At 54.7% G+C, this 25,860-nt stretch overlaps 1 protein-coding gene across 4 annotated transcripts in view; it reads right to left on the bottom strand.

Annotated features, from left to right (window-relative positions):
- The window catches only part of DUSP8 (dual specificity phosphatase 8), a 40,864-nt gene extending 17,316 nt beyond the window's left edge, over positions 1-23,548 (bottom strand). The window contains exons 1-3 of one of the 4 annotated variants that reach the window (XM_063398184.1): positions 23,393-23,548; positions 8,854-9,262; positions 2,447-2,585 (exon numbers count right to left, since the gene is read on the bottom strand). In XM_063398184.1, the coding sequence (XP_063254254.1) occupies positions 2,447-2,585; positions 8,854-9,084 (370 nt within the window). In that variant the 5' untranslated portion in view covers positions 9,085-9,262; positions 23,393-23,548. Of the gene's footprint in view, positions 1-2,446; positions 2,586-8,853; positions 9,263-22,082; positions 22,100-23,128; positions 23,146-23,213; positions 23,232-23,392 lie in introns of those variants that run through there. The other 3 variants (XM_063398187.1, XM_063398186.1, XM_063398185.1) reach the window with 3 other exon arrangements.
- Between the last annotated feature and the right edge of the window lie 2,312 nt (positions 23,549-25,860).

Genomic DNA, 25,860 nt, shown 5'->3' with positions numbered 1-25,860 from the left:
GGGGGTGAGCAAGAACAGCCAAGGCTGGTGCTTGCACGAGATGGGACACGGAGGCACAGACCCGGCATCTGCTGGGGCTGAGAGAGCTGGGTGGCACAGAGGGGTAGTGTAGGGCTGCCACACTGAGCTGGGGACCCTCGGGACAGCTTCCCTGGGGTAATGGCATCCCCTGAGGGACAGGCTGAGATTTCAGCAGCCCTTGCCAACCCACTGGGGTCACAAGGCGCCTCCAAGGAGGACTGAGGCACCTCTTCTGAGACACCAAATGGGTTGGGGCAGGACCAAGTGCTTGAGGCTGGAGGGGACAGACCGAGGGGTTAAAGCCCACAAGGACAAGGGTTCAGAATCAGGCCCACTCACACATCCTGCCCCAGACCTCCCAAGCACTCCAGAGTTGTCTCTACACCAGCCCGTTGCTGCCCACCCCACAGGCAGGAGGAAGCTGTGCCTGTCAGCAAGCGTGCCCAGCCTCCCCTGGATGCTCTGCACAGCCATTCCAGTCATGATTTCCATGTGAAACGCCGCCACCATGACCCAGTGTTCTACATTGCAGCTCCAGTTTTTTCCACCTGCTGGTGGCCCGTGTTCCACATCAGGCTGAGGCCCTGCTGCACTTTTAATTTGGGAGGCTTGAGCTGTGCTTGGTGCCCAGCACACCCACACTCCTGCCTGGGGCCCTGGGCTCCTGCAGCCCAGGAGGATGGAAATGGCTGTCCTGATGATGCAGGAGTGTGTGTGCCCAAGTGGGGGACAGCAGGTTTGCTGGCAGGGGTTTGGTGGCGGCGTGCTGATGGCTGAGGGGGTGGCACGCTGCTGGTGTGTGCTGTGCATGCAGCTGGGGGGCACTGGGACTACGAGGCTCCCCCAGGCCTCCACTTGCCTTCAGGGAGGAAGAGGCTCTGGGGTTTTCAGGGCCACCTCACGCAGCTCTGTTCCCCAGGAGGACTCGGTGCAGGGGGCAGGGGTTTGCAGCCAGAGCACAGCACTGCTCTCCACCCAGCCCTGGGAAAGCGGCAGTGGCTTAGGGGTGCCAGGGTTACACCACCAAGGCTATTTCCTGACCCATCCCCATGACTATGAAGGTTCCTTCCCAGATGCAACCCAATCCACCTTTTCCTTCTCCTGCATCATATGCCAAGCTGTGCCCTAGTTTATGCCACAGTGACCTTGGAACTGCAGGCACAGCTACTGAGGCAGGCCAGGGCCTGCCATAGCCAGCTCAGGGAGGCATCCTCCAGCACTGGCCCCAGCAGAGCTCCTGCAACCCAGGCCACAATAATTAGCTTTAATGTGATTTCATGTAGTCCCTGCTTGTTTTTGTTGCTAGAACCTGGGGCTGGGGGGTTTAATCCTGCTGTTTCTCTGCTCTGTTCTCCTCATCACAATGCAGCTGCTCTAATTCAACAGCACTTACCCCTGCCTTGCATGGACAGGGCTCCCTGAATGCCACTTGCCCGTGCTACCCTCCCCCTCAACAATTATCCTTTCCCAGGCTCTGTCACTGTGCGAGTGTGGCAGTTCCCTCCATCCCTGTGGTGTCGCAGGGCACAGAGGTTGGTACCCTCTGCCTCTGCCCCAAAGCAGTATCCCATTGCCACAGGATGAGGACAACAGGATGAGGACAGGCTTGAGGGACAGAGGTGATTCCCATCTCTGTGTTTAGGAGCGTGGCTGAGCTCAGTGGGACCGAGGGGCTGCATGGGGCAGCGCCTGCCCACCCACACGGGCAGAGAGCTCAGAGGGAGGCAGCCATCAGGGCAGATGCCCACCTGTCCCAGCCAAGGGGAATCAAAGGCATCTTCAGCTCTCCCTCAGGCAGTTCCCTGCCTCTCTCTTCTCCCCTCTGCTGGGTCAGAGCTCTTCATTCATCAGTCACTTGCCTCACTGCAGAAGGGCTGTAATGAGGGCAGCACATGCCTCCTCCTGCCTGCACATTTGTGCCTGGAGAGCATCATCTCCATCAGACCCTGACTCACTCAGTGAGTGACCCTTTGCCCCTGCCATCCTTCTCCTTTCCAGTACATCCATGGATTTCTTCTCCTGCCCTCCCTTTAACAGCAGCAAGAGGGAGCAGAGTGCCTGAACCAGGTCTGGCCCTTGGCACATTCACCAGGGATGAAGCAACGCAGGGACAGGAGAACAAAGGGCAGCTTTTGGATGGCTGGATCCATGCCACCACAACTCCTCAGTACCCTCCTCTTTCATTCACCCCGGCTGGTGGGGAGACAGACAGTGCAAGGAACGAAGGCACGGGGAGGACCCAGTGATGCCAGTGTGGGCTGAGCCTCCTCAGCCTGCAGGCAGGGCTGCCTTCCTCCACCACAGCTGCTGGTGGCCGGGGAAGCGGGTGGACATGGACACAGCCACAGCCCCGTCACTGCAGGCTAAGGCCATGAGTGCCCCCTAGGCTGGAGCATGAGATGAAGTGGTAACCCGGGGCTCCTACCTGTGAGGATGGAGACGCTGTGGAAACAGCTGTCCAGCTTGCCCAGGAGGATGGAGAGGAAGCTGTCAGCAGCCAGGCCGGTCACGTCCCGCGTGCTCTGGTCATAGACCACCACGTCCTGGTGGTCCTCCGCCTCCACCTGCAGGGGAGTGGCAAAAACAGGCATCAGAGAAATGGGCTGAGCACCGAGGATGCTGCTGTCCACACCACCATGGGAAGCAAAGCTGAATTTAGTGGTCACACAAGCAGGAAATTCCAGCTCCACAGCATTTCCACAAGCTGGTTTTGACCACCAAATGGAGTGTCCATCCAGGTTGGGACTCTGCTCCACAGCTACAAGTGAGTGTGTCAGTCGAGGTGCCCACTGGCACACTCTCACCAATTACAAGTGCTTTTGAGCATCCTACCCAAAAGAGGGTCACTCCTCCCCACTGCCCACCCTCAGCTTGCTGTTATTTAACTGCATCCCAGAAATCACCACGACTTCTTCCACCGCTTCCTCCCCAGCCAACTTTTGCCCTCAGATACTCTTCCTCAGCCTGGCTGGTGTCACAGGGACAAGAACACAGGGGTTTGGGAGTGGTTCTGCAGGCAGGGGTGCTCCTAGCACAGCCCTTGTGCTGCAGCTGGAGTCAGTGGGGCTGGATCAACAGCTCTTCAGGGCTCAGCCTGGGGACACCAAGTGTAGCACAGTAACACCTCTGTAGGCACTACCCCTCACCCCAAACCTGCAGATCACTCCTAAGGGCTGAAGGAGAGGGAAAATCTCTTCCTTTGCTTAGTGGATGTACAGCATGATGCTCTTTCTTCTTTTTGTAATATGTGCTGGGGCCTGCACACTGCAGGGATATACTGGGAAGAGAGGAAGGAGCTCTTGGGCTGATCTCATGTGATTTTACATATCACAAACTGCACCTAGCTGCCCACCACTGCAGGGATAAACTGGGGCAGGTGACATGGTGGGATAATCTGCAGGCAGGAGTCCCCCCACGCCCAGTGATGACTGGATTGCAATGAGAGTACTCAAGGCACAGCCAGACTCTCCCACACCTACCTGAAGGTCCATGCACTAAAAGAAGATAAAGATCCTCACAGAGGCATAGCTCAGTTCATGTGCTGAAGGGCTGGGTGCATGGCACACACCTGCCCTTCTAGCCGGCGGGGTAAGGCACATCCATCACATCATGGCAGGAGGGGCAGCACGCAGGGAAGGAGGAAATGTGTGCAAGCTGCTCTCTTCTCAGCTAGTGCTGGAGATGCCCATTGGCCACGCCGTGCCAAGCCCTCTCCAAAACGTCTTTAGGAGACCCCTTGAACAAGGTACCACTCACGGACACCCGCCTCATTTTGCTGTCTCACTGCCAAGCCCTATCTCACCACCAGAGCAGATTCGCTCAGGGTTGCCGTCATTATTAATGCTGCCTTCACACCCTGCTGCAGGTGCTTCCCTGCTCAGCAACGTGAGCACCATCCAAATAAAACTGCAGGGAGCACGGATTTAGCTGAGCTCATCACATCTCTGCACAGCAGCGCAAGGACGGCCCCGCACCAACAGAAATCCCCGTCGGGGCGCCCCGTGCAGCTGAGCACGAGAAGGGGCTCACAGCACCCACTGCCCCCGCCTGGCACCAGGGACTGGAGGCAAAACTGGCCCCCCGGCTCAACAGGGTGACAGGAGGCATGAAAGGCCAGGATAAGAGGGAAAAGGACATGGGAATTCTCAAATAAGACACTGAGAAATGACTGAAGCCACCTGAGATGAGCCAGATGAGGATCTACCCCAGCGTCTTTTCCTCCGCCAATCCTGACGCAGGACTTTTGTGGGAGGTGATTTGAGCACAGCTGGAGGGAAACACAGTGGCTGACAAGCCGGTGAAGAAAAGGGAACCTACCAGTCCTCAGCAGCTGCCTAGCCCTTCAAGGCTCCCAGCACATCCCAAAGACCCAGTTCTCACCCTGAAGCCCCCTGCCAGCAAAAACATCTTCCCCCAAAGGCACAGTGAGGCAGGAACCACTCTGCGGTGAGGCAGGGGCTCATTCCAGCTGCACAGTCCAGGCTGAGGAGGCTGCAGGAGAGAAACCTCAGCTCTGTCTGAGCAGCATTATCCCACAATAGGATTTAGTGTTCCCTCCACATGGGAAGGCTTTGTTTGGGCCATTACTGCAGGGTTGCTGAGCGACGGCAGAGATGTGCAACACGGTTTACATCTTATTAAAGTTATAAGGTTTCACTCGATGCAAATGCCAAATAAGTGCTGGCCTCGCGTGGCCTGGCTGCAGAAAATAAATACCTGGCTTGCTGGGGTGAGGATATCTGCAGGAGGGTCCTGAGGAGCCCTCATGGCGCATACAAGGAGCCTGCACTGGCACCCCAGCTCCTCACCACAAAGGGAAATAAGACAGAGACATTTAATCAAGCACATGTGTCTCCCATTAATCTCATGCCCTCCTGAAATGCCCCATCTCTGGCCTTAAACCTAGGGAGGCTAAAAGCTAACTGGGGCAGAGGAGGAGGGTAAAGCTGAAGAGGTGCTCCATACTAGATTCCTGCTTCTTCCAGGTGCTGGCATAGGACAGGGACACAGCTGACAACAGAGGTATCCTTCTGAGAAGCAACACTTCCACGGGGGTTGCTGCCACCCCAAGACTGCTGAAGTAACCCCAGGCATTACCCTCCATACAGGGTCCCACATCCAGCAAGGCACAGCAGGGCCAAGATGCAGCAAGCCTTTCAGCTCCAGGTGGATGTTGAGTGTGGCTTGCAAACCCATGCATGCCTCTGAAAAGCTGCTGGCCCTCTCCAGTGCTGGAGACACCTCAGAGCAACTCCTCAAGAACAAACCTCCTCCCTGCTAAAATCCTGGCTGGAGGGCTATGACCAGCCTGGAGCCAGGACCACCTTGCCAACAGCTCCAACCAAACTCCAGCTGAGACCATGGATTTATTGCCTTTGTGCCAGGCCCTGTGCCCCCCATCACCATCCCCAGCTCTGGCTGGAGGTAACTCCTATATGGACATCAGTCCCCAGCACTGCGTGGTTCAACCAGCCTGGGTCCCAGCTCTGTCTCTCCCCAGCTGCCAAGCAGGGATAATGATGCTCTACAGGTGATCCAGGCTAAGATAAGAGCCAGCTATTATTATTATCCCAATTACTACTGACATCTCAGTCACGTATTGTTTCAAAACACAGTGAATCACCCCACTGAAATAACAGGGCTTCCATCAACATAAAGAGCAGCCAGGCACATGACTCAAAAATAAGCCCCGGCTTTCCCTCAAGCAAAACAGCTGCTTGCAGAGCCAAGCTCCTAATGCAAATAAATAAATATTCCCATCACCTGAAGAGACCCTTGTCTTGCCTCAAAGCATGGCTGTAGTTGCTCTGGTGATTGCTCCATTTCAGGAAGCGAGAAGTGGTTGAGAGGTGGACTTTCCAGGGGGATCTCAAAGAAGTAAAATTTTCAACATTTCCCTAAAGAAATGCTAGTGAAAAACCCAAGAAGGAATTTCCCATAACCTCTGCTCTCGAAACTGCACTGAGGAGCTGAATTATTCCAGTTGTTGTTGGAATTTATTATTTTGAGAGTTTATTATTGTCAGCACTGGAAGAGGGGTTCAAAACCAACCAGAAGCAGTTATGTTGGCACCATTTTTGTGTGGAGGGAAATGACTGTGAGAGGAATTGCTGCTACAGGTTCCCAGATTGGGCACCATGGGAAGATGGTCCACACCAGGGCTTGAGGAGCAGTGGCTATGGCAGCTGCCACAATCATAGGATTATATTCATTGAAAATAGATTATTTTCATATTCAATTCATTGAAAAAAAGAAAGGGATTTTAAATGTCTCCATTTCGTCTTTCCTCCCAAATAGTCCTTTCCTCTCCTTGCTCCAAAAAAAGCCAGGAGCTGCTGTTATCCCACAGCATCACTCCAAACGGCAGCCCACAGAAGCGTTGCTAATGGTACCCTTCCTCTACAACAACATGGAAAAGAAAGTAAGCACTGGGAAAAGCAAACTAGAGAAATTCTCCCATCCCCCCTGCCAGCGCTCAGGCAGGAGGAGCGGAGTTGGCGGCCAGGTGAGGTTTGCCCCCGTGCTTTGCCCTGTATCTCCTTCCCAAATAGGCGAACCCCACCCTTGGAATCGCTGGGATGAGCAGGTTCAGCTCTCTTTGCTGAGACGAGGAGGAGTGGGACGAGTGAGGGCTTGGGACTGCCCCGGCTGCCCGGGCAGCCCTGCGGCGCTGCCATCCGCCTTTGTCTCGGCAGCCCCGGCCGGCCGGGAGCAGGAAACAGGAGGAGGGCGGGAGGCCCGTCAGGAGGAATAATGGGGCCGGACAATCGCGCTACTGATGTCACCCTTCCTGCCATCTGCTCCCCAGCCAGCCGTGCCCCCCGCCCCCAGCCCCGGTGCGGGGAGCCAGGGGCAGAGCAGGGCTGGGGGTGTTGACCAGTGGAGGCAGAGGAGGCATGGAAATGACACAGGGTACCAAAGGTCTAAATCAGCTTTCAGCATCCCCTTCTGGGGATCTGAGGCAGCAGATCATATTGATTTCTGGGGGTCCCAAAATATAGTTTGACTGAAATGGGAGGTAGGGAGAAGGGGCGAGAAGAGTTTATCAACCCAAAATGCAAGCACACATGTGCATGCACAGAAAGGCTTGGACACCCCAAGCCACAGCCGCCACCCCTGCTTTATGCCAGATGAGAATATGGCAATGATCCCCTCCCAGTCCTCCTCTCCAGCTTCCCAGGACAAGTGGCTTAACCTCTCAAGGGTGTCCTGAAGCTTAATTAATTCCTGGGCTGCATGTGTAGGGCAGCCAGCAAGCGGTGGGCATGGCAGGCGCTGTGCAGAGCAGCAGCGGCAGGGACAGGCAGCCTCCTCCCATGGATGTGCCAGGAGGGATTTCAGCCGTATCAAAAAGAAAAGGAAAAAGGAATTAAAGACGATGGCAACGCCTCTCTCCTCTCCCCCTAGCATCCCTGGTTACAATCACATCCCCAGCCAGTACGTGGACTATTATGCAATGATCCAGGAGCCGGGAGAAAACGATCCTTCTAAGCTCCTTCTACGGGGACAGAGCAGGGAATGCCAGGAAGGACCAGCCGGCCCCTTTGGGAGCCCACTGCTCCACTGCAGCTGGCGAGCCGCAGGTTTGCAGGCGGATGGCATCAGCTGATGTTAACTCTTCCGCGCTTCCCCCTTCCCTGTCATCCTCCTCTTCTTCCTCCCCCTTGCGCATCGCTTGTTCTGCTGCTGCTGCCGCTCCACGTGACAGCGGCCACTGCAGAGGTGACCCTCGCCGGGAGGAGGGCGCCCGCTCCGCTCTCCTCGGAGCTTGCGAAAAACTGATTATTCTGCTTTATTCTCCAGGGGATTTAAGAGCAGCTAAAGCCGTTCAGGAATCGGTCTCTGCAATCCCCTCCAAATCGCCCAGCCCAGAGCATCACCGAAGCAGATTGGCGAGAGGCGGCCCCCCCGCACTGCCAGTCCCCTTGATCCCGCGGGGTGATGTCACCGGCAGCCAATGCGGACAGCGGTGGCTTCTCCGGGTGGCGGCGGGGGGGACACGACGCAGATGGCTCCAGCTGGGCCCAGCATTTGATTAATCGCCTGAATTACCCTCGCTTTGCCATAAAATTACAAGGCGGGAGAGGGGGAACGGTGGGAGCGAACTGGCGGGAGGGTGGGCTGTGATGGCAAGCCACCCTTCGGACGGTGAACCACCCTCGGGCTCGTCCCGCGGCCACTGCGGCACCCACCGGCCCTCGGGCAGCAGCCCGGCACCCACCGGCACAGCCCTGGGGCAGCAGCCCAGCGGAGGGCACGACCCATCCCAGAGCTCTGCAGGGACACCCGGCACTGCTCCGGCCGGGGCTCCAGCCCAGCTCCGTGGCTCAGAGCCACCTCTATTATTTAACCAGGAGCGATAGAGAGAAGCCTGGGAGAGATAATATGCCATGACACCGGATAAGAGCTTCTGGCGTCACAGGGGAGGAGGATTACATGTCCCTGAATGGAGTTAGAGATGACAGAGGGGAGGGGAAGAGTTTTTAGCAGGGGATTAAGTTTACAGCTCCAGGAAGGCTTTGGGGGGTTGTTTGCTGTGGTAACACAAGTCCTAAGGCTGATATACCTGTTAGACTTGCTTGGGGAGGGCTCCTGAAGCAGGGAGCCACGTCAGTGGGGTGGGGGCAATGAACAGGTCCCCGAGGACAACCCTGAGGCCAAATGAGCTCACACTTTAGCTCTCCAAAGGGTGTCAAAGAGATGCTGGCAGATACCGAGGTCAAGGGATGGAGGGGAAGGATCCATGTATTCCCATCCCTTTAGCCAGTCTGCATCCCACAAAACAAGAGAGTGTGAGCACCCACCAGGAAAGATGAAGGTCAGATCCCTTACCTTCATCTTGGAGGCAGGCTGGATGAGCTCCGTGATGGAGACCTTGTCCTGCTGGAGCCTTCTCTTGACGAGCTTGGAGCAGCAGATGTTGACAGAGCTGAGGACGTGCCAGGAGTTGTACTCCACGAAGGAGCGGCTGTCGATGACCAGGGTGCCCTCGGCTCCGTTCCTCAGGAGGCTGGCCAGCTTCTTGGGGTCCATCACCTTGCGTGGGAGCCTGTCCCCTGCCATACCGGGCCAGTCCCCTCTATGGCGGGTGGGGAGCAAGGGGTGGGAGGGCAGGGCAGGGACCCAGCACCCGTCTCCCCAAGGGGAATGAGCGAGGGCTGAGCGGTGAGCAGGGCAGCACCCGTCCTATTCTCTCTCCTCACGCTGCTAATGCCCAGAGTGCCAAGTCATTGTGCTGAACCTGGAAAGAGAAGAAAGGAGACGACAACCCATCAGCTAGGCAGGATGACATCTGGATGTCTTCAGAAGAACCTAAGAGTATAACAAGCCACACTTTCAAGGTGTGTTCTCCCAGCCTGCTGGCATGTGTGGCTCCAGAGCTGTCCAAGCCAGAGGTTTTCTCTTAGTATTTAATAGCCCTCAGCAGAACTTTCTTCCGTGAATTTGTCTAATTGCTTTTTGAAGCCATGTCAGCTTTTAATTTAACAGGCACAGTGGCCAGTGGCAGGGAGTAGAATGGCTTCTCAGTTACATTGAAGAAGTCCTTCCCCTGGTTTGCTCCAAATCTGCTAACTGATGGCTCCTCTAGGTGATCCTTACTACTTGCACCAGAAAAAAACACATGAGCCTGTTCCCTAATCTTCTCCACAGTTCTTACCACATTTAGACCTAATTTAAGAAGCTTTTCAGGTCAAAGTATCTACAGAGCTGCCAGTTACAGAGATAGGCACCTTTTGCCATGCTGGCCAGCCCCAATGTGCCATGTTAGAGAGCCAGGCACATCAGGGACCTGCATGGGGCAAGATGTCACCTCCTTTCCCTGTTCCCAGCCCAACAGTTCCTTGCACTCAATTTGCTTTTTCTGATCTCTGCCAAGCCCAGAGCTAATGGTTTCACAGAAGCAGCTTATCTCAGCTCTAAGGTTCTGCTGCTGCATGGTAAAAGCTAGTTCAGGGCCCATCACACACACCACTAAATCAGGTTCACTCACTCATGTTCATCGCTTCACACTGGACTTCACCTGTCTGCTTATCAGAGCCTGCTCACGCGTATCTTTGCCAGCTTGCCTCCTGGCAAGTCAAGAGTAGACAAGAAGTAAAGCTGACTTTTAGTCCTGTCTTCAAGAAACAGGCCAGGCATCAAGGCAGAGGTGCTGGGAAGCTGTACTTGGACTGAGATGGCCCCAGAGAGCCTTCTGCTTTTCAGCATCTAACTTGCACAGAATTAGACAGGGGCTTCATAAACAGCAGCACCTGGTGTACAAACACCCTGTGTTTCCATCCTAGGAGCTGAGGGAGGTCGAGCCTGGTGCTCTCTGAGGTGGAGAACAAGATTCCTCCATGTCCAGCCCATGAGGTCTGCAAGAGCAGCAGGCAGGCTAGGGAGCATTCAGCTCAGGGTATCCTCTTAAGTTTTAATGGAACACGTCACTGCAAGTATGTTTTAATGGCATTAGGTTTTAATGCCACTGCAGTCATTCAGAAAATAAGCCTGGGCTACTACCAGGCTCCTCTTGTTCCTGCCAGACGGTGTTTTAGAGAGAAGCCACAAGCAGCTTCATGGAAGCTTTAATGCATCTGAATTAGGACTATGAATAACGTGCCTGAAAAGGCCAGCGTCAAGATTTTCATTGACCTCTGCAGGATCAGGATTTTGTAAGGACCAGAGCCTTACGAGTCACACTGATGCCAGTAAGCCAGCAGCTCCCATAAGCTCGTACACCTGCAGGCACCTACTGCAAGATACAAAGATGATGCTTGAGTCAGACACGCTACTGCGTGACACAACACGGACCCCAGCCACCAGCTACCAAACCCGGAGGACACTGCCAGCTTGCAGGAAAAGAATGGAAAGCCACAGAACATGAGGACAGGGTTCCACCATTTGCTGTGGCTCGTGACTCCAGCACTAACAACCCAAACTTCCCTGTGCTAGCAGACCTGCCTCCTGAAGCAGGAGTAGATGTCCCAGGCTTCAGCCTCAGGATCCAAACTCCCAACAGGAGGCCACATTAGGATGTGCAGTACTTCTCTGCCCTTGTATCACACCCCTGCTGCCTCTGCCAATGTGTTAATAGAAATTACGGGAGGGGGAAAAATCCCCTAAAAGCTGCGCTAGCGACAGCCCCTCCTGGCACAAAGCGTTTTGGCAGCCCCGTGGCACTCTGGCACGGCTGTGCCCGGCCCCGCCGAGCGCTCCGCAGCTCCTCGCCGCAATTCCAATTAGAGCAGCCCCTCGGCGGGCGGTGCTCCCGCCGCAGGAACCCCGCTCCCCCCAGCTCTCCTCAGGGGGGCTTAAAAATTGAAACAGTTCTAATTAGGGGGTCTGAGGGGGAGCGAGGCCGGCTCCTGCTGGGATATGACACACCTCATTACGTCGCTACCGCCTTGCCAGAAGCCCCCCTGCTGTCCCTTGGCTATAGAGCCAGGGCACTCAGAAAGGATGCAAATTAGCCAGCTTTTCCCCTTTGTCTTCCTTTCACACCCCACTCCCCAAATCACTTTCTGCCTCCCTTACCCATCAGGACACCAGGCCGTGAATGTTTTTTGGCTCTTCCAATTACATCGGAGAAAGAAAAAGGGAGTAGAAGGAATTGACAGACAAAAACCCTAGAATAATACTTTGGCAGAGGGATGAGTGAAGTGTGAGGAAGGAGTAATCCAACATTGTAGAGTTCCTCCAGATATAACACAGTATCCAATCTCCAGATAGCGAGCAAGAAACTTTCGAGGTGTCAGACGCAGAGGGGTCTAGGAAAGATAACAGATCCTGATGACCTTATCACTCTAAGAGAAAGCAAGGCACAAGAGGCCTTCACAGAGTTCTGCAGATCAGCGGAAGCTCGGGTGGAAGAGATTGGAGAAGACAGAGGAGGTTTCCCAAGTCAGCTAATAACCCCCTCCTCCTTCGGAACAACCAGATAAGCCTCTGCAGACACATGTGACACATCAAACAGGTCCCACTCCCAGCTCCACCCAAAAGATGTGGGGGAAGGCAGGGCAAGGCTAGCCCGTTCTGCCCCTCTTTCCTTTACAGGGGGTGGAGTTGGCCAGCTCAGTGGGGTCACAGGGAGCTGTAACTTTGGCATTAGAACCAAGACATGGGGACTTCTCTGCATAGGTTCAGCCAGGTCAAAGGCAGAGAAGCAACTTCTCGACAGCAACCACAGGACATTTTGAAGCCAGACTGAGGGGTGGTTAGTTCATCCCCAGATACCAGCAAGAGGCTTTCAGACCTTCACAGTACCTTGCAGGCTGTGTATGAGATGGTCTCCGAGAAGAACAAGCTGTAATGTCCCCATACCTGGAAAGACCAGAGGAGGGAGGATGTCTTTCTGCTTCTCCTCAGATGGCTCAGAAGGAAAACTGAAGGAAGAGGCTTAGCCATGGAGCAGTGCTAAAGCAAGAGATCTTCTTACCCCGGTGAGAGGAGACCAGGGGAAAAGGTTAACCTGGAACCTAAATTAGGGTTTCAGAAACATAGCTGTGTTCCTCTCTTATCAGTTTATTAAAGCCATCTTAATCTTCTTGAGTGTTCCTGAAGAACATTATCATAATCCTTTAATCCCACCTCTCCCTGGAGTGCCTGTAATGAGGAGATGGGCACATGGTTTAGCTGAATGGGGACAGCCAGCAGGAGAGGCCACACATCAGAGGGACAGAAAGGTGGGCTGAGAGATTAGCAGAGGGCTGGGCCAACTCAATGGGACTCTGTCCCTGGTGTCACCTCCACAAATGTGTGTGTAGGTGAGGGGAGATGGCCACACCAGTCACATGCATGGCAGAGATGCACACAGCACACCAGGCTAAGGGCAAGTGTTCAGCTGGCTGTGACCTTCCTGTGCGCAGCCCAGGCAAGAGAGAGAGAAAATCCAGAAGACACCTCAGGCTGAGTCTGTCCGTGTGGCATGAGAGACCACAGGAACTCATCCCTGTGCTGGCCCAACACGGATCACCCCGATGGAGGCCACTTCCCTCAACTGCTCATCTTGCACAAGGCTCCAGCTGGGACGTGTGATTTGGGAGGGGCACAGATCTGGTTTCCCTTGTACTGGAGACATCAGCTGGAAGGGCAGCAGGTCTCTACAGCAACTCCAAACCTCACTAACCAGCATGTCCACTCCTTGCACCAAGCTAGTGTTGTGTCCTGCAGAGCTCTACACTCCACAGGTAGCCCTGTCGAGGAGATGCTCCCCCACTGCCACAGGAAAGCCAGCCTTGCTGCAGGAACACATTTTGTCGTGCCTGGGAGACTGGAGCTACAGCACACTCCATGTGATGCCCATCCCAGGAGCACACTCTTCTGGTGGCACCTCCACCCTGAGTTTACCAAGGGACAAGAGCACCACAGGCAAACATTTGTTTATTTGTCCCCAGTAATCTGAAAGCCGCCACTCCTGAAGAACTGCCATCTCCACCAGGGCCCCAGTGGCACTGGCCTAAGGGATTTGGCTTTTCCCCTTCCAGCCCTGGGGGCTGGGGGAAATATCTGTGCCTTGCGAGCCCTGCACTGAGATGCTGCCTGGCCAGGGCTCCTCCATCCATCCAGGTCAGCCCTGCAACCAGCCCCAGGCTCACTGCTGGGATGCTGGCAGGACCCCAGTGGACCCCAGCTCTCCAGACACTTCTTAAGATGCAAACTGCAGCAGTTTTTCCAAACCCCACACCCTTTTTCCTCCCTCATTTCTTTCAAGTGCTTCAGCACTGAGCAAACTCCCTTCGGCTGGCTCATGCTGTTTGAGGGATTCCTAAATCACAGGACCATTACTAATTATTATTATTATTTTGCAGCAGCAATCAGGGACGCGGGGCTCATTAACAAGTTAGCACCTCTGGTTTCCCTGGAAACCCGCAGCTGCCAGGCAACGGCAGCTCTCCGGCCCGAGGCGATGCTACTGCAGCGCCTTCAGCTCATTCCCAGAAAGATGCTCGGGTCCTGCACGGGCGGATGGACCCAGCCTCGACACTGGGATGAGGTTAGGAAACTCCAGGAGATGTCCCCTGCTCGATCCCATCTGCTGGGAATCTCAGCCCTTCCTCCCGATCCTGTTGTGCCACTCACAGCAGCACAAACTGCGCAGCAGCTCCTCCCTCCCAGCGAGCCATGCAGGCTTTCTCCAAGGGCGAGGAATTTGGAGCATAATGATTCCCCAGAGTAACAGTGGGACAAAGCTGTCAGGTGCCTGCAGCAGCCGTTTTGGAGGTGATGTAACTGATGACGATTTCTCAGCAGTTACTCAAGGCCCCTTTAAGAGGCAGCACAAAAGATTTGTCTGCCTGACGATGAAAAAATGGAGTGGTGGTGTTTTTTGTGGCTTTTTTTTTTTTTCTTTCCCTTTGCTCCTTAAAAGGAGGCTGGGAAACACCACTAACCACGTCCACTAACTCAGACACAAAATCACAAAATCTGCTTGTCCACCTTTCCCTAGAGAATCTCAAGGATGGAGAGCAACGACATTGCCCAAGCCCCAGCAGTATGAAGATGTAGGGGAGATGACAATGACTTTCCTGGTGTCAGCTAAGCCAGGTTAAGATCCACTGCTCTTTCTTTACCCCTGCCACCCACATGGCAGACAGAGAACTCGCCCATAGTCTCATCCACGCTGATCTTACAACCCTGTCTGGGCTCCCTGCACAACGCAGGCACATTCCTCCTGGGACAAGAGCTCCTGCGCATGCCTCTCTATGCAGGGAGTGCTTCAGGAAGGAGGGAAAGGGCAGCATTCTCTTTTTCCCACAGCACATCACCCAGAGGCAGCCACTGCACTTTTGCCAGGGTTTCAAGCTTGCTGATCTCATGATTTCTTTAATTTTTTTTCTTCTCCTCTTTCTATGCCGCAGTCTCCTTTCAATTCCCGTAGGCTGGGAGCAGCATTCCAGAGAGCTGCAAGGAGCTGCATGCAACCAGACAGCACCCACTCACCTCCCCGCATCTCCCACTGCCCTCTCCACCTGCACCCCGCGGCCCAGAAGGTGTTTTCCACCAGAGGACGTGGCTGAAGGGCCAGGATGTCCTTCAGCAAGGTGCCAGATGGAACATTCACACCGGACAAGGGATGTGGCATGGAGCCAGTGCTGGTGTGGGGGTGCTCAGCCTTGGGTACATGGCTGGCAGCATGGGACAGCTCAGGGATGAAAGGAAAAGGGACAAGTTGTATCCAGCTGCAAGGGGGTCCTTGCCATGCACCCTCACTCCACAAGGCAGACCAGCTCTCCTGGCTGCAGTTAAGCCAAGCAAAGGGATCTGTCGTCTTCTCCCACCACCTGATGTTGTGCCAGCAGCTTTGGACGGGTTATGACTACAAATGCAATTGCCTCCCAGACTGTTTCCACCAAAAAAGTGCAGTTAAGAATTCACAGACTGGCCACTCCCAAAAAATTTCTGACTGCAGTCATGGTAGTCAATCTGGAGATCTGGTCAGGAAAAGCCAGTGGGGACAGCAGGAAAAGGAATTTAGCTGGAGTCTAGATGACAAGGGCAGTATCTCCTCCTCTTAGACTTGTGCTTCTAACATTATTTATATGGTTTTCCCCTTTAGCATAAACACAAGCTTTCATTTCAAAGCCTACAAAAGACAAGACCAAAGGTTATCCATGACCAGCCAGCCATTTAGTCACTGCCTTTGCCCATGCCGAGGATATTGCTCCCAAGCATGCTGCTTTCTAATACCAAAGCTATCCCATTTCCATTCTCACCCTGCCAAGCGGAGAGCTGGCCACATTCTCATTCCAGAGCTGAAAGCACCTTCTGCTTTGAGAAGCTTGGCACACATCACAGAGGACATGTCATGAAGGAGAAGGGAAACCCAGTCCTGTTGATGTTCAAGGGCCCTTGTTGCCCACTGCCTGGGATCCCCATCCTTGCTCATGACCCCATGAGCCCAGCAGGTTTATCCTGGGGATAAGGTGCTTCTTTGCCTTTTTGCAACAAGAGCAGAGGCAGCCCAGAAAGGTATGATAGTCAGATACGTCTGCAGGTGGGTCTGCCTCTCATCCTGAGACAACAAACACCATAAATACCTGCTGGGTGCATTTGCAGTCTCCTGGAGAAAGGGTCTCCAGGACCTGGGTCCTATTTTCCCACAACACCTACACACCAAGTGAAAGAAAGCACAGGATTAAGCTGTGGCTCTTCAAAGCTGCAGATAAATATAGCATTGCACTTCTTAAGCTCAATCCCCAGTGATAGGAACTTGTCCATCTCAGCAGAGTGCTGGGGACAGTCACAGGTGAGGCTAAAGTGACTGCACAGTGCAGTGACTAATGAGAGTGGGCAATGGCCAGTGCAGTGTCATCAGGCCCCCATATTCAAATGACACATAGGACCCCTGCCTCCCTGAAGGATAATGATGTTCATTTCTGTCAAGTTGTCTGCAGTTTCTGGCGAGTACCAATGCAAACTGAGGTGCAGATCCCAGCACAGGTTTGCAGCCAGAAAAAGCCAATGCCCACAGTTATGCCACCCTATGCCCACAAAACTGCGGATCTCCCTAAGAGACCCAATTCAATGAAATGCAAGGGGCTATGCTGGTTTTCTATGGGATGAGACATTCCCCAGGCCAGCAAATACATTTTACAAGACTTTTCTGACCTGGTTCATGGCTTGCTGAATTTTCTATACGTACACAACAGCCAAGATGTTCATGGGTTTGAGATGAATTAGCATGTGTCAGCTCAGACTTCACTTCCTACCACAGCCCCAACAAGGAGGCACCAGCTCTGAGTTTCAGAGGATTACTTTCTCTAGAAAAAACCACACAAGACAGGCAAAGCCCAAGCTGATGCTCCTGCCCTGCTCTTCTCCTTCTCCCTTGGGGGCCATGATTCATTACCAGCTGGTTTTGTTCTTAATCTGAGGTGACACAGGGGTCAAACAACATGATTTGCAGGTCCTCCTCCATCCGTACAACCCTGTCGAGCCATGGCTTGCTGGTCAGATGCCACAGCTCTTCATGTATGAAATCCTGCAGCCTGGCCTCCTGACTGAGAGTTGGGTATTGCAGCACTTTGAAACATGGGTCTTTTCACTGAATCCATATTATCACTGCTGCTCTGGGTGGCAAACTACATGGACTCATTTGCAGGAGGAAACAGGGAGCAACATTCCCCTCACCAACTCCAGGCAGGTGTTAAGTATGACATATATGTGTACTTTAACCCCAGCTTCAAAAAAAACCCCAGAGATACATCATGACATCCACCCAGAGCTTAAACATCCTCCAACTCATCTCCAGGCCAGCAGGTCTCTCTCAGCCCTGCTTCTGACCCTGCAAGTGAAAGCTGGGGTGATCACACCAAGCCTTGCTCCTTCTGGGCTGGCTGACCCCCAGCTAAGGCCAGTTCAGTCACCCTCACCTTCCCACCTGTCCTGCTGGACTCCAACAGAGCTGACTCTTATCTTCACATCAGGTACTGCTGAATGAACCTTGCTCAGGTGCCAGACAAAGAGGCAGCCAAGCTCAAAGCAGAAGGGATTGTGAGGATGACACAGAATTAACAGGCATCAGCATTCAGCAAGCAAGCGGAGAATGCACCGATCTATTTTTAATGGTACAATGAGAGTGCTTTACAAAAGGATGTGTCTGGGGAGATTCTGCCCAGTCAGAGATTTGCATTCGGGTATTTTGCAGCAGTCAACTTCCCTTGATGTGTGGGAGGCATTTTGTCTCTTCACCAACCCACAGAGCAATTCAGAGGGCCCTGGCTCAGTTTTGGTTGGAGGCTCAACCTTCTGGGTCACCTTCCTCGCCTGCTGCATCCTTCTGACTTTCTACCAGAAGGGCTGAACCTCACGTGAGCAGCAGGTAGGGTGTAAAGGACAGTTCCAGGCTTGCCTGGCTTCTGGGTGTCAGCCCTGCTGAGCCAGCACAGCTGCTGGGGACATCTCTGCGAGGTCCCCGACGGCAGCAAAGAGGTTAACGTGGCTTTTCACGGGCTAGCTCCAGTCAGCAGGGCTGGCACCCTCTCTGCACCAGCCCTGCACTCAACAGCCTGAAGCCAAGCGAGGCTGCGGCTGCGCCCGTGCGCTCCCCACGCAGGGCTGCCGGCCAAGGCAGACGAAGGTGGCATGAAAAACTGCACTCAAGCCACGGCTCAAGGGGGACCAGGCTGCCATCGCAGGCTCGGAAATGAGGGTTGTTAGAGGCAACGCAGAAACAATCACATGTGGTAGACACTTCTTGGTTGCTTCTTTTCACAGCAGCGTGCCCCAGAGATGGAGGGACCCTCTTTGTCCGGAGGGTCTGGATTTCAGTGGGAGACGCGTGATTTACACAGGCACAGGTGTGGGAAGGGCTTGACTTGCTTGACGCAAAAAATCTGCAATGCCCTAATAGACTGAAATTTCTCCCCGAGCTTCTGCTGCATCAGCTGAATTACCATGTGTTAGCTGTAGACAGCAGAGCTCCTCAGACAACAAAATCCCTGTTAAAAAGCTGGAAAGAGGCGAGCTGAAAAGCCGGGATGCGGGCACACTGCGCACCCCCGTGCCGGATGAGTAATGTGGGTTGACAGAGACGGACCGGAAAGACGCACTGCATCATTAGCAGGGCTGGAGGACGTGGTGAGGGACAGGATGCCAGGGTCATGCTGTCACTGGAACCTCCACACAGCATCAAAGCAGTGGTCCACCTCATTCATGTCCCCTCACCAGCACTGCCTAATAACAGGTATCCTACAAAAGCCTGGGAGAAGCAGGACGGTGCGTGTTTATGGACTAGTCATGCAATAATTTAGGTTTAAAGGGACCTCAGCAGTTCAGCTGGTCCAACCCCTCTCTGCCTTAAAGGAGAACGAGCATCACCACCAGAACAGGTTGTCTTGCCCTTCTGGTTGCCAAATGGTTCCCAGTCATCAGTGGACTCAGAAACAATGCTCCCCATAACTCAGCATGCAGAAACCCTACACAGAGCGCCTCTTCTGTAAATTGCTAGAGGACCTTGAAGGACTCTGGAGAAATTCCTGAAAAACACGAGGTCTCTGCCCCAAGAGAAGGCTTTATTTAAAGAAAATACAGTGAAGGAAGACAAGACATACATGAAAACATCGGGGAACCATGAACACTTTCTACACGCACAAAACAACATGGAAAAAGGCATAAGAGGTGCACGAAGAAAGCAAATCAAAGAAGGATTTCCAGCCCCAGATAGGTTCCTGGGAGTCTCTTAAGTAAGTTTCAGCTCAATGCAACAGTCCCTGCATTTCTGTCCTGTTATTGCTCCCTGTTTACAACAGGAGACTCTAGGTACTGGATCATCTTTCAGTGAGCACGTCCAGGTTCTCCTCTGAACCTAGCCTGGGTTAGCACTTCGCCTATCTTCTGAAATGCTGATCCTTCCAAGACACCACGCAAACAATACCTGGCACTTTGGGAAACTGAAGATCCAAAGCAGCAAAACCAACCCCACAGAAGCCACGGGCAAAGCAAGGAAAGAAACCTCCAGCACACCAGCCTAGACTATCTTGTCCAGCTGGGTCTAGGAAACCTCAGAGTAAGAGCCAAAGAGCAGAGAAATGGAGCTAGCCATCCTACAGGAGTCATGGCAGTGTCCGGGCAGGGCTCTGTGCTGTGCACAGTCCCCCAGTGTGGCCCACCTTTACTCTTAATCTCCTTTCTTGCAGTCGAGATGGTTGAGAATCAAAGGACAAGCTTGGACCCAAAGGTTTGGGGCAGAAAGTCTAGAAATATCTTTTGGAAGAGAAAGAGATATTTTCTTCTCCATGAACTCATGCTAAAGAGGAGACAGGGTGACCAAGGCACTGACCATGACCAGAGGTTGGTGTGTTCCACCATGGTCTCAGCTGCTGGCCCATTTCTGGCAAAACAACTGTCCCATGGGCATGAGACACGCGTCACTGTCTCCTGCTCCATCAGATGCAAAGCCATCACAGGCAAAGCCATTGCTGGGGTGCACCACACCACTCATTGTCCCTGCAGGCACCTGCACTACCACAAGCTCTGCCCGGCTTTGACAGCAACCCCTGACACCAGTAGTGCACAGCATGTTGCCAGTTTTTACCCTCCCTCACACTCCCCTGGCTGTGTTATAATCCTGCACACACAAGTACACCCAGGTCTCCTGAGTAAGCTTGAGAAAATCTTGAGCAGAGAGCTTGTTTAGCTCCTTATCTGATGAATGCTCCCAGGCCACTCACCTCCCTTCCCCGAGCCTGCCATAATTACGTCAGGTGCCTCCTTCCCACTGGCATCAGGCCGGACAGGTGTATCTTCAGAGAAGAAACATAAAGCTTGAAAAACAGGTTTTAAAACCCAGAGGGCATGGGGATGCAGAGGAGTGCCGAAGCTTTCCCCACAGGATGACTGCATTGCCGCTCTGGCTGCAGGAGTTTCTCTGCATAGCAGCAAGGAAAAGAGTGCAGTGAGACCCAGAGACCGTGGGCACCTGGGAATTTCTGCAACCATCTCCCCCTTAACCCATGGCAGAGGGTAAAACGGTCTACAGACTCTCCCAGTGCAGCATCCTGGCGGTCCTACTGGGAGAGAGGGGTCAGCATCCACAAGCTCCTTCTCTTCATCACCTCTTTCTCTTCCAGATTCAGTCTGCTGGCACTGTTTCATTGTGATGGCAGTGTCCTATGAGCCTGCACCATAAATCAGTGCTGCCAAACACTGGAGCACCTCCTTTTCCTCCTTCCATTCCTGATAGTATGAACATGCTCTGCACCTGAGTGTTCCCAGGGCTTTGGGAGCTGAGCTGTGCACCAGAGAAATTAACCTCTGATCCCTAAGAAAAGCCTTGTTTAAAGGCAAGGAAGCAAATCCAAAGAGGAAAAACCTCCATCCCCCATGCAGATGACAGCAGCTGGGGCAGAGGTAAGGTGTAGCGATGGAATGGGGACTCACTCATACTCATGCCAAGAGAAGTCACTTCAGAAATCCAGAGGCACAATGGATTTCCAGCCTTTGGGGAAGTTTCCAGCCTTTGGGGATTTCCTAGGGGAGGAGAGGGTTGCACAGGAGAGAAGCAAGTTCTCTCCCATCTCTTATGATCCAATTTGGCAGCACGGGTCAGACATTACTGCTTAGTCCTACCCAGCCCTCAGGGGTGTTTTCATAGTAAAAGTGACGTTGCATTTAACTTTAGGTGAATATAAGCTCTCCAAAGGCTCAGTGGCTTTCTCAGTGAGGTACCTGGCACCCAGCAAAAACACACTGCAGACAAACACAGTACAGTATTTGTAAGAATAATCTCCATGCAGAGTCCCCAGTGAATGCTCCTAAGGACTCTGGCCACTTCGCTCATCTCTCCCAAGCTTAGCTAAGCCTAGATTTTAAAGAGCAATGCTAGATCCAGGTTTTCCTAACCTTATGTCTAAGCAGGGACAACTGGAAACCATGGGAGGACGATCTGCTGGGTTAGAAGACTTGGTGTGATCTGCTGTCGTCTCAGCTTGGAAGCCTTCCAGCCTCAGGTCTGAGCCTCTCAATTGTGTTGCCAATAGGCCAAGGGCAGGAATTTCTGCCTACTGCCATTGCAAAGAGGCATCTGGGCATCCCTGCACTGCTCACACTCTCACCTCTCTACTCTTGTCCCAGCCATTTAGACAAGCCTGCACAACCAGGCTCTGCCACCGTGGCTGTGCCACACAAAACTGGGGACAAGACACCTGCAGAGTCCTTGAGGGTGTTTGAAAATCCCAAATACACTATGGCCAGGAGGATTTTCTTGGTGCCACAGCTTATTCCATTTTGGGAGCTGTTACAAGCAAAATCAAAGCGAGTGCAGAAACCCCATGCAGACCCAAACCCCAGCAAACCTCTTCTGCAGAGAGTCCTCCCGGCACAGCCGCCCTCGGACAGCGCGAGCAGAGGCACACAGAGGCAAGGCCAAACCCCAAAGCACCAAGTCCCGTGCATCGAGTCCTCCCGAAAACAAAGCTCTCCACAGCGGCGTGTGGGCGCGCAGGCAGCCGTGCCCCGAGCCCTCGCCTCAGCGCAGGAGGATGAGACAATGCGAGCCAATGTCAAACACCGCTCCACGGGCAAGCTGCTCTCAAGGTTATCATGGCCCCGGCACCGCCAGGCGCGATCCCCAGCGCTACCTGTGCGGGCTGCTTGGATACCTTCAGCCTTTCCTGCGGGAGAGGAGTCTGCCTTACTGCCCCAAATCAGAGCGAGATGGAACCTCTGCCAACCGTTCCCAACGTATCTGTCATCACCAGCTGCTCAGGACAGGGATGGTGTCTCCTACATACGCTTATGCAGCACCCAGCTCCCACCAGGGACCTGTCGATAGCTACCGCAGTACGAGGGATAAACACATCCGTGCCTAGAAAAATCCAAATATCCCTATCAGAACAGCACTGCACCGCATTCTTCCTTCTAACGAAACCGCAAATTACTGACCTGTGCACAGAGCTCCCCCAATGCAAGCTGAAGCACTGACATCAGCTTTTGCTGTTGCTCAGGAATTTAATTCTGGGGGAGGAGAAAAGGGAGGGGGGAGCAGGAAGGAGAAGGAACTTATTTATCAATATGGGAAATAACCAGGAATCTTTAAAAACAAGCAACGTTCAGCACAGAAAGCAACATTTATCACTATATGATGATTGAGGGTGGGTGGGGGGCGATCAATCGGTCCAGGCACATTAGGGAAGGTGGAGAGGATTATTTTAAACGAGCAGCTTAACTCATTAATCGCGAGCAGCGCCTTTGGAACCGCAGCAGTGAAGTGTTGCATGAAAACCCCCGCTGCTGAACACATGCCGGCTGCGTTTAAACGCCAAGGACACAGGGCGACACTCCAACCTCTTTCATCATCAGCAAAACCACAGCGCTGTTAACACCGCTTCCTCAAACACCAGCCCTCAGCCCCGCCAGAAAACCCCTCCACCCGCGACCCCCGGCCCGGCAGGACGGCGGCTATTCCCCGGAGCTTCCCAAGCCCCCTCCTCACCTGCACCCCGGCCGCCCGGCAAGCGCACACCGCCAAGGCACGGTGGGATTTCCACCACTCCCCCGCCCCGAAAACAAGCGCAGCATCCCCGACATGCGCGGCCGCGGAGCGCCAGCCCCCCCTCACCCCCCCGTTCTTTCCCCAATCCCCGCCGTGGGGCTGCTCCCTCCGCAGCCCCGGCACTTCACGCACATTATTCTCCCTCGCACCGGAGCCGCTCAGCCCCCTGACACCCGCGGAGCGCGGTGCCCGGGCGCACACGGACACGCACACGCACCGGCACACGCTGCCGCGCTCCCGCCGCCTCAGGGCGCGATGCCGGCTCCGCTCCCACACGCGGGCGCCCCGCGCCGCCCCCCGCGCCCCCTCCCGCCTCCCCGGGGGCACGGCCCCGTCCCGCACGGCCCCGTCCCGCACGGCCCCGTCCCGCACGGGCGCGGCGGGACGCGCACTGACCCGGCGCGGCGGGCGCGGGCGGCCGCCCCGCTCCGCGGGCTGTCCGCTGGCGCGGCCGCTGCCGGCGCCGCAGGGCCCGCATGCCGCGGCGGGCGGGGGGGGCCGCTGGGCGCTGCTCCGCGCTGCTCCGCGCCGCTCCGCGCCGCCGGGAATGCGCCGGCGATGAGGTCATGCCTCGGGAGCGGGCGGGGGGGCCGGGGGGAGAGGGAAAAAAAAATAGGGGAAAAAAAAAGACAGCGCTGACGTCACCCGCAGCCAATCAGCGCGGGCGGCGCAGGGCAGGGTGACGTCAGCCCCGCGGGCGCGGAGCGGCGCGGAGGGAGCGGGCGCTGCGCCCCGGCCGGGGAGAGCGGCCCGAACGGCCGGGCCCTTCCCTTCCCTGCCCTTCCCGCGGTGACCCGCCAGCCTGCGGCACCCCCGGGCAGCGCTGCTCCGGCAGAAGGCGCGCTGCCCTGTATTTTTGGGTCGCGGATGGTCCCCGGGCTGCACGGCGTTGTAAGGCTGAGCCGAGAGCTCTCCCGCAGCCGGGGCCACCCCTGCCGCCTGTCGGCGCCCTGCCGCTGAGCCTGGAGCAGCGGGGACTTGGGGGGCGCCCCACGGGACTCATTCTCTCTGGGGTGCCCGAGCTGCAGAAGAACAGGCATAGGGGCAGCGCGGTCTCGGAGGGTGGCATGGCAAAGCGTGACCAAAAACCTGGCTCAGAGAGCTGGAGGAGCCTGACCCACGGGTCGGCTCCATCCCCATCCCGGAGCTTAGGGCTCCCCATCCTGCTGCGGGTTCACCAAAGACCTGGGCAACTGGCCTGGTTACAGGGCAGGGGTTTTTCTCTGCCCTTGGCCCTGGCCTGGCAGCTCCAGCTTAGAGAGGGATTAAGGTTTAGAAGCTTAGTGAAGAGAACCTTCCTCCCTGCCGATACAGATGCCGGATGTTTTAAAATTAACTCTCGTGTCTCCAGACGTGCGGCCGGCAGCTTGCTCAAGAAGAACGTTGAGCTCCCACAGTAACTGGCGGCAAAATCTTTCCCAGAAATGTCATTTCTCATAAAGCACCAGAGGTATAAAACCCTGGGATGCTAAAAAGTCTCACTCTCCCCATTGCATAAGCAATACTGAGTTCATGCCCTTCTCCTAGTGCAGAAAATCAGCTCACCCAAAGCTGTCAGCGGGGAAACTTTTACAAAATGAGGGATATTCTGCCTAAACTCATGGGGTTTGGCCCAGTTATCATAATCAGGGGCAAGATGCTGGGGTAGCATGGGCAATTGCTTCTTTAGTGGCATGGGAACACTTGGTCCTGGTGGGAACTGGAGCAGCAGCATGACCGACATGGCTGGAATGAAGCCTTTCCTGCCGGTTTTCCTGCCCAGCTCCCTCCTTGCAGCCATGTAAAGCACCCAGATGGAGAAAACCTGAGAAAGACTTCTCTTGCCTCAGCTTTGGACTGTTTCCTCCCCCACCCAACACCCCTTTTCTGGAGTAAAACGGGAAAAAAGAGGGGGAAAGGAATGAGTCTGAAAATCCCAAAGCTTCCTCATCTAGGCAGAGAGCCATGAGCTCACAAAGCCTCCTGAAGGAAGAGGACTTAAACAGTTTTTTTTCCAAACTCCAATTAAAATCAATGTTTCCAGTAGTGGACCTGGCACATCACAGATGAGCATCCCAGATGAGCTGTCGGGAAGATTGTTGCCTGTCTGTCCAGTGGCATGGCACAGGGGAGGAGAGTGGGAAGCAGATGTGAGAACTATGTCGAGCTTGCAGCAGGCAAGGGATGGGGATGATGAGGATGAGGCAGAGGATGGAATGTCCTGAGGGACACCCTTGAACTGTACATTCCAGCAAGAGACCAAGCTGAGCTCCCTCTTGAGCCTTCATCCCTGGCAAGCTCTCCTCAGCTAATCCATGGATGCCCCTGCTGCATCCCTGGATGATGAGGACACAGGAGATTTGACCCACACAAACGCCCCACTGGCGGCAAACAGGAGGAGCAGCTCCAGCAGGGCTGGGGACCAGTGGGACACGGGTTCTCACGGCCATGGGAGAGGCTCCAGCCCACGAGCCCCGCGTCTCTCCCACGCCCACGGCTTCTGCGTGAGGCGCTGCAGCGAGCGCCTGGTGCGGAGAAACCAAAACAAATGATTCACTGCTGTTAAACTGCTCCCGGGATCACAGGGGCCACGAGCAGGCATTAACTGAGCCTTGCAACACCTCACCTGCCTCTCAAAGCTGGGAGCTAACCCTATTTAGATCCCAATCCTGCTCAACCTGATATTCTGGCGTTCGGGTGCGGACCCAGGGCTGCATGGAAGTGGGCAGGCAGTCTGAGCGAGGGCAGCGCTGCGAGCACACCTGGTCAGCTCTGGAGGGCTCGGATCATCCCTATTACCCCTATTTTCCCCAGGGGAAATTAAGCTGGGAGAGCCAGGGCAATGCTGTAATGGTCAGGCAGGCAGAACAAAGCAGCCTCATCTC

The sequence above is a fragment of the Prinia subflava genome, chromosome 5 (genome assembly GCF_021018805.1).
Source record: "Prinia subflava isolate CZ2003 ecotype Zambia chromosome 5, Cam_Psub_1.2, whole genome shotgun sequence".
Classification (NCBI taxonomy): domain Eukaryota; kingdom Metazoa; phylum Chordata; class Aves; order Passeriformes; family Cisticolidae; genus Prinia; species Prinia subflava.
The sequence above is the reverse complement of the archived record's forward strand: the minus strand, read 5'-3'. Positions and strand labels throughout refer to the sequence as shown.